The 7,941-nt window shown below is 49.5% G+C and overlaps 1 protein-coding gene across 3 annotated transcripts in view; it reads left to right on the top strand.

The window, feature by feature from the left end:
* The first annotated feature begins 1,631 nt into the window (after positions 1 to 1,631).
* The window catches only part of ABCA5 (ATP binding cassette subfamily A member 5), a 32,719-nt gene continuing 26,409 nt past the window's right edge, over positions 1,632 to 7,941 (top strand). Inside the window, exons 1-6 of one of the 3 annotated variants that reach the window (XM_065693387.1) lie at positions 1,632 to 1,695; positions 4,156 to 4,277; positions 4,877 to 4,994; positions 5,692 to 5,896; positions 6,970 to 7,128; positions 7,261 to 7,358. In XM_065693387.1, coding sequence (XP_065549459.1) covers positions 4,890 to 4,994; positions 5,692 to 5,896; positions 6,970 to 7,128; positions 7,261 to 7,358 — 567 coding nt within the window. In that variant the 5' untranslated portion in view covers positions 1,632 to 1,695; positions 4,156 to 4,277; positions 4,877 to 4,889. Of the gene's footprint in view, positions 1,696 to 1,850; positions 1,942 to 4,155; positions 4,278 to 4,876; positions 4,995 to 5,691; positions 5,897 to 6,969; positions 7,129 to 7,260; positions 7,359 to 7,941 lie in introns of those variants that run through there. The other 2 variants (XM_065693388.1, XM_065693386.1) reach the window with 2 other exon arrangements.

Genomic DNA, 7,941 nt, shown 5'->3' with positions numbered 1-7,941 from the left:
GGGTTTGATCACGTTTTGTATGGGGGTATATGAAGAAGTCTGGACCCACCACTGCCGCTCTCGGGGGACACCTGGTGGAAGCATCTTTGTCCCCAAAACCTTGTGTCTAAAACCTCCTCCCCAAAAACCTTCTCCCCACACCTCCTTCCCAAAACCTTGCTATGCCAGCCCATAGGATTTGGATTGCTCTCAAGCTGCAGAATAGGGGTCTGTGCTTAAAGAGGGTCCTGGGACCATGGCTGGGGCTTGAATCCAGGGTGTTTCCAATCACCACCGTAGGTGGATGTATGAACACAAAGGCTTGGGCCATGATACCTCCTCTTGTAAACCATCCTTTGAGACCCTTTCCTTCCTTCTGGATGAGGACACCATCTCCTGATCTCAGTTTTCCAAGTGAAATATTTGAATCCACACCACCGTTACAGCGCTGTGCTCCAGCACAGGCATGCGTGATGCTCATGCAGCTCCCTGGGTGCACAAAACCAACTCGGACAAGGGCATTTCAAACCCTGCTCCGTCCAACCGTAGGAAGCTGAGCTGTCCTTCCTCAGGGAGCACACGGAGCTGCACCATTCCCGAGCACGCAGCATCTCTGCCGCAGGGCTCCAGATGCTCAACGGCACCTCCGGGTTTCACTTTCAGCTCAGCCTTTCCCAGCAGCTTGCAGGAAGGATTTAGGAAAACAAGCACGTTCCAGTGTGCTGGCAGGGATGCGAATGGGATAATTGATGTCTCAGTGGCTCTGATCACATCCTCCTTGTCAGCAAAAGGCCGGTCATGAACAAGGGCCTGTGCGGAGGGTGACAGGAATGCTCGCTGGAATGGGAATAACTCAGTGGGATCATGCACCCTCAGGACACCAAGGAACCAACACATGCAACTGAGAGGAGATCAGCGTTTGTATGCGAGGCAGCATTTTCATTGTATTTTGGGTAACGCAATAAAACTCCAGTGACCTTCTGGATGCAAAAGCAGGAACCAGCAGCCCTGGGTGTACCCATGCAGCTCCCAGCCAACCCACAGTCCCTGGGCCTTATTTCTGACCCTTTTTCCATGGCTTCCTGGGGAGGACAGGGGGGTCACCAGGAGGGGGGAGACCCAGAAAGAGGGCTCCCCAAGACAAGGGTCCATGGAAGCAGGGTGTCCCTGAGATGAAGGGTCCCTGGGATAGGGATCCATGGGAGAAGGTGGTCTCAGGAAGAGGGGGTCCCCGGGACAGGGGTCCATGGAAGGGGATTCCAGGGAGAAGGGGCTCCCTGGGATAGGGGTCCATGGGAAGGGGGGGTGAGAAGAGAGGGTTCTTAGGACAGGCGTTCCACGGGGAGAGGGTTCCCAGGAGGAAGGCATCCCCAGAGGAGGGCTCCCCAGGACAAGGGTCCATGGCAGCAGGGTGCACGTGGAAGTAGGGGTCCCCGGGATAGGGATCCATGGGAGGGGAATGGTCCTGGTAAAAGATGGGGGCCCAGAACAAGGGGTGCACAGCAGTGGGCTCCCGTGAGCGCAGCATCCCCGGTGGGGGGGTCCCCAGCGCGAAGGCTCCCGTTCGGGGCGGGGGGGTCTTATCTCTCGGTAGGCGGGTACCGGCGCTGCGGCCCCGCCCGGTCCCTCGGGGCAGCCCCGCTCCGCCCCGCCCCGGGGCGGTGGTACCCGCGGTGCAGCCGCGCCGTCGCCCTGCGCAGGGCCGGTAGCGGAGCGGTGAGTGCTGGGGCTGGGGGGGTTCGTAACGCTGCGGATGGAGGGAGGAACCGGGATGGGGGGGGAACGGCTGGAGAGGGGAAACAGCCCCCCCCCCCCCCGAGGGGTGTATAAACGGGAAGGGGAAGGAAGGGAGAGGAAGAGGAGGAGTTTTCAGTACCTGCCGGAGCGCGTCATTGCCCCGGAGTGAAGGCTTTGGGTCCTTACCGATGTGTTCATTCAGGTTTCGTGGCTGGGCGAAGAATGGTGAGGAGCGGGTGTTTGAAAGGGTTTTATGGGGGGAAGGGGAGGGATGGAAACACCCATGGAGTGCCCCCAGTCCCGTACCCGCTATTAGCGACCGGTGGAGCTCCAGAGCGCTGCGTTCGGGCGGGATGCGAAGGGATGCGGGCTGCGCCGGGGGTGGGGGAGTGGTGCGGGATATGGATGCGGGAGCCGGGCATTCCCTCACCCTGCAGTTCCGTATCGGTCCGGAGGGTTGGAGGCTGCGGTGCTGGGGTTCATGGTGCTGCTCAGCCCGAGACGCGGTTGTATCCCTCGGGATGCAGGCAAGGAGGAAAATTCATCCCGTTTTAAGGATGCATAAATAAAGCATTGAGCTTAAATAATTTAAGACCAGTAACAAGCACCTCAGGGTTTTCCTTAAGTATCATTTAGGCTGCTGTCTGCTTGCAGCGAGATCAATAGTCTTATATTCTTATCTGTCGTTCACTGGTAAGTTGATTGCTTTTTCCTCAAGCACATTAGGCTGAGGTTCACCCCATCCCTAGTTTGGGATTTTAGCTTAAAAACCAAGGGAAACCTGAGGGGCAGCACTAAATCCCGTCAACTGACCCTTCAAGACCAGTGTCAGGTTGGTCTGGGGAAGGCCCTGTGAGAAGGACAAGCATCCTTGATGTGGAATTAGGGTACAAACCCAGTGATTGCCTTGATTGAGATGCCCACAGCTAGTTGTGTTTCAGCTGTTTCTCCTGTCGGGATAAGGTCATAAGGAAGTGGCTGAATTGGGGGGGACTTTCACAGGCTTGGGGTGTTTTCATTTTGTCCGGTCTTATTTGAACGAAATCTCTTGGCAGCTCCTTTTCTGTTCAACCTTTGGGTTCATTTCCACATCTGGAGCTTCTAGAAGGGTTTGGGTTTGGTTTTCCAACCATTTTCCCCCATTCAAGTGATACTTCTTCAGCGTTCCCCCTGTGCTGTGTGGCTTCATTAGCTTAAGTGGAAATGGCAGGTGGAATATCAAGAAATCAATTGACAGGCTGCAAATGACCCTTCCTCCAACCGAGGTGATGTAATTAAAGCATGGAAAGGCTCCAGGGAGGATGTGGGAGTATTGCTGTTTGTTAGTTTATAAGTGGATAGAAAATAATTAAAGCAGCAGTAACTGGTGTTGGTGATTCAGTCTGATTAAAGCATCTTTGCCAGGGCTTTTTGCTGCTTGAAATAGAGAAGACCAAGGAAAGGGGTCGCTGCTTTAATACAGTTGCGCAGCGTTCGCTAAGGACCTCAGTGGAGCTTCTCTTGTAAGAGCTCTTGAAACCTGCTCCTGAAAGCAAACAGAGGCAGCCCAAGCACTTAACAGGGCACAGTGTGAGCGGAGGGCAGCAGCCTCTTATTTTTTATGACCTGTAAGCAATAGCTGCTGCTTTTGATTAATTTTAAACCACTCTGCTGTCATTTTGAAGCTCTAAAACACCCAGAGGAGTTGTATGCATGTTTCCTGTGAGGATCGGCTGTTAGCATGGCTTCATGTTTAAGCGTTCATTATTCTTTCTATCAAAATCTTTATGGTTTTCGTTTTTGGAGTAGTTTCAGTGGGGCTTTATCCGGGTTCTTGGGATCTTTTCCCAGGGCTTCCCTTGCAGTGACCTGCAGCCATCACGGGCCCTAGTGCTGGGTCATTGCCCAGGGAAAGGACCCCCAGCACCCAGCAATGGAAGCTGTGATCAGTGGGTCCGGGTGCTCTCAGACGCCTTTCCCCTCCTCTCCTTCCTCCTGCCCCCGGAGAAATGCAGGAGCAGTTCATGTACATGAAGTTGCTGGAGCTCAGCTCGCAGCAGCGGTGCTGGCATGTCAGCAGCCTCGTGTGTTTCTGCAGTTAGGTGATGGCTGTGCTCCAAAAATAGGTTTCCATATTAAAATACAGCTGGGGAAGGAAGCTTGAGCCATGTGTTGTCTAACAGATAACAGCAGAACCAGGTCCTGACGCAGGGCTGCTCTGACTATGCAGCCACCAGAAACATCAGTTGGCTTCTGGAATGGGTGTTGGTAGCTGAAAAGCGTGGAATATGGGAAATCCATTGAAATCTACACTGTGTTTTAGCTGAAATAATGAGCAATGACCTGGTTGTAACCTGTGGCATGTTGGTGTTGCTGGAGGTGGGTCTTATGGCTGGAAGGGGTGGTTTGGTCCAGACCAGCACTTACCCCTGGGCTTAGCCACTCATGGTTGTATTTCAGCTCCACAGGTGAGAAAACAGGGAGAGATGCGAATTAACCAGTGACTCCGAACCTTGGACAGCAAGGTGGTGGCAAAACAGGATAGAAACCTGGTGGTTCCTCAACCTGCCATCCCTCACCAGGTATTCCGGGTGGGATGGGATGCTCTCTCCTGGAAAAGCATCTTCAATTCCATTTTGATTTCTCCTTTTATTTGCTAAAAGATAATGTTCAGCACCACTGTGCTGTGCAGGTGGCCTAATGAAAAAAGAGATTAAAGTAACGAAAATCAGTAGGGTTGGATTTGCTCCAGGATGCAAAGGGGTTACTCATGGTTAACTGGACAGTTTGCCTGGGGAGAGGTGGCTCTTGCTTTTGGATGCATGGCTCTGGCTGGCTGCCATGTGATGGACACTGGCATTGTGCTCTGAGATAAAGACTTTGATTTGTAGTTTATGGGAGCAAACTGAAAACAAGCCCAGGTTCGCTCAAGTTTTTGCATCGAGCTGATCCCACCTTTGCGCAGAGGTAAATCAGTAAAGCTTGTAAAGCAGTGCTACCGATTCCTGCCTGTCACCGCAGCTAGCGTATGTATGGGAAGGCATTTAAAAGATGAGAAACTGAAAAGTTTATAGGAAAATAGAGAAATATGAGCTGCTGAATGACGCAGCTGCCTGGCTTTGGCTCTTTAAATTGTTTTGTCATTTAATACGGATCTTCTCTTGTTTGCTTCTTAAACAAGCTAGTCCTGAAAAATGGCACCAGCTGCTCCCAGAGAAGCAGGAGTATGGAGGCAAACGAGAGCTCTCCTATTCAAGAACTGTCTTATTAAGTGCAGGACTAAAAAGAGCAGCGTTCAGGTAAGTGGAGCACTTGCTGCTGCCTTTGTGTCTGCCGTTATTCTGCAGTCAAGTGGTTCGTGAGTCAGAGCTTTGTTGCAATACTTCTGAGGCTTCTCGGTGCTCTGAATTTTGGGGTGGAATAGGGTTTTTGGGAAGGTATTTTGTGGTTGAAAACGTATCCTGAGGTGTAAGGCATTATCCTTCTATTAATATTGCAATCTCGGTACATGTTTGCACCCGTATCTGAGCATTATCGCAGGATTTGACCTCTCCAAAGAGGTTTTATCTTTCCGGACAGTTCACCCCTGTGCATAGGTGATGTGTGTAATACTTTAAGAGTCATTTTGAAGTAAGGAAGAGGCAGTTCAGTGCTTGGCTAGACTTGTTCAGTGGTTCATGCTTAGTGTTTTGCTACTTTCCACCCAAACAGCATAAGTTTGCTGATATTTAAAGCATGTAGAATTATCCCTTTGTGCCTTAAAGTGGCTTCTTGGGTTACTAATGCATGCGATTAAAATCCTGCTGCAGTGCCAGGGAAGGATTTGGCATTGAAATTGCTGGTGCATTGCAAATGTTCAGGGAAATTTACAGGAACAAGGTGATTAAACCCAGTCCCTCTTTAAGCGTTGTGTAAGTAAGAGAAACTTGTGGCAGGTTTCATTTCTACACTTGCCCTTTGGAGTTTTCACCTTTCTTTCTTTCTTTCCTCGCACAGGAGGTCCTGTTCCCACTCTTCTTCTTGTTCTGGCTCATTCTGATGAGCATGATGCACCCGCATAGGAAGTACGGTGAGGTGGCCAACACCAACCTCGGCACGCTGGATACCTCCATGCTGGTGAATTTCATCATCGGGTACACACCACCGACCCGGATGGCGCGAGAAATCATGAAGAAAGTGGCTTTTGATAACTTTGAAGATGGTATTTATACACCAAGCATCTGATTTTCCTCAGTGTATCTCGCACTGCGGCTTGTGGCTTGTGTTTGTCACTGGTGATGATGGGGAAAAAAGCATTTCTTGTCTTTCTTTTCTGCGCAGACAGAGACTGTGAAGGCGTTTTTTCTGCTTGGCTGGCAAATGTTCTGGCACTGCCATCACCCAGCGATTCCCATTCTCCTGCTGCGGCCAACAAATGTTGTGTGGCTGCAGGAAAGAATTTGGGATGCACCAGTGCAGAAGTACAAAAAGGCCCAGGACAGCTCAGGGGCTAATTCATACTTGTCCTGTGACATCCTGGGGCAGATTCAGGAGATGATGCTGTCCTGCAGATGCTTTAAGTTGTGGTTTCTATCCTGTTGTTACTATCGCAGGAGCATCTTTATTTCTGTTTAATGGCTATTACCGCTGTGTCACCTCTGCTTTTGAAAGGGATTTACTTTTGTTTTCCGTTCTTAAGTGCTTTGCCTACACACCTTGCACATAAGTGGGAACTTATCTCTCCCAAACCCCTCTGATGTATTAGTTTGGCGTCTTTGATTCTCTTCCTTGTGCTGGGCGTGCTTCAGAGGAGCTGGAGAACCAGCCCACCATCTGCATTTTCCTTATGGGTGCATATGGTTCCGCTTTCTTCCTTCACAGCTCATCTTCCTCCCATCCTCTGCTGAAGTTGGTGCAAATACCATGTTTTCATGTATTTAGCCCAATGTACCACTGAATCTGCCCTTCTTAAAAAGCATTGGTGCTGGAGAATAAACTCTGGGATAGCTGGTAGAGGACTGGGGCTCAGAAGCTGTTGGAGCAGCAAAAAATAGGGGGGGGAAAGGGAAGATTCAGGGATAAGATTAAATTTTATCCTGCTACTGATCAACAGTTTCTATTTAGGAGAATACTTCCTTCACTGGGACAAAAATACAGCCTTATGTATCTATAGCTCTATCTCCAAAAGGAAATAAATCATTAATGATTATCATGATGCTTCTTTACAACTGATGCAGTTTTAATCCCTGCTGTGCTGATACCTAAATCAGTGTGATAATGTCCTCTGTCTCACAGGCATCATCACCGAGGAGTATTTAAGTGAAGAGGAGCTGCAAGAGGCCAGTGCTTTTAAACCCTCAAACTTTGTGGGTGTTGTGTTCAGTGATGCCATGTCCTACCAGCTGAGGTTCCATGATTCGGTTGCTATGTCTTCCATCTACATGGAATCCAGAGGTGAACGTGCACACCCTGATATGTGTTCTGTAAGGGGATGAACTGAAAGGTCGTTCCCATCTTTACATTGGGGGTGGGACAGATTAACTCTGGCTGTTTGCATTTTAAAATGCCATGTGTTTCATTCTGCAGCCAGTTGCTCCAACCTGCGGAAAGGATGTGAATCGGTGACCTACTGGAGCTCGGGGTTTATAGCTCTGCAAGCCTGCATCGATGCTGCAATTATACAGGTAAATCTGATAATGTCATTAAAGCAAGGGGTTCAGATCCATGGACTGCCTGGGCTCTGACTGGTTTTGTGATGTTATCTGTTAATGTTATAAAATGCCATATCAAAAATAAGCTTGAATCAAATGAGAAGAGCAGCCTGGTCTCATGGAAGGTGTCCCTGCCCATGGCAGGGGGTTGGAACTGGACGAGCTTTAAGGTTTCTTCCACACAAACCATTCCATGATTCTGTTTCATGTGTGTTTTGCCATGTTTTGTATAGAGGTTCTTCTTATCCAGTTGAATAATGTGGACATTTGTCTTCATTTGTGTCTAGTGCTGAAGCCTTCCATTAGACATCAAAACACATGACGGTACTTACCTCAAAAAGCTATTTCAAATGCTGGACCAAAAGGCGCTGCAGAATTTGCCGTACTATTTTGGCGTCATCATTTGCCAGCAGTGCCCTTTTCCCTGCTGCTCTCCCATCGTGCTGCTTGCAGTGAGAGCCAGTCTTATATTTTTAGGCAATAGGAATTGCAAAAATTGTTAATTTTATATCTTAGCAGCCAGATTTTCTCCAATTTCCTTGCTTTTGAATTGGGA

The sequence above is a fragment of the Lathamus discolor genome, chromosome 13, assembly GCF_037157495.1.
Source record: "Lathamus discolor isolate bLatDis1 chromosome 13, bLatDis1.hap1, whole genome shotgun sequence".
Classification (NCBI taxonomy): domain Eukaryota; kingdom Metazoa; phylum Chordata; class Aves; order Psittaciformes; family Psittacidae; genus Lathamus; species Lathamus discolor.
The sequence above is the reverse complement of the archived record's forward strand: the minus strand, read 5'-3'. Positions and strand labels throughout refer to the sequence as shown.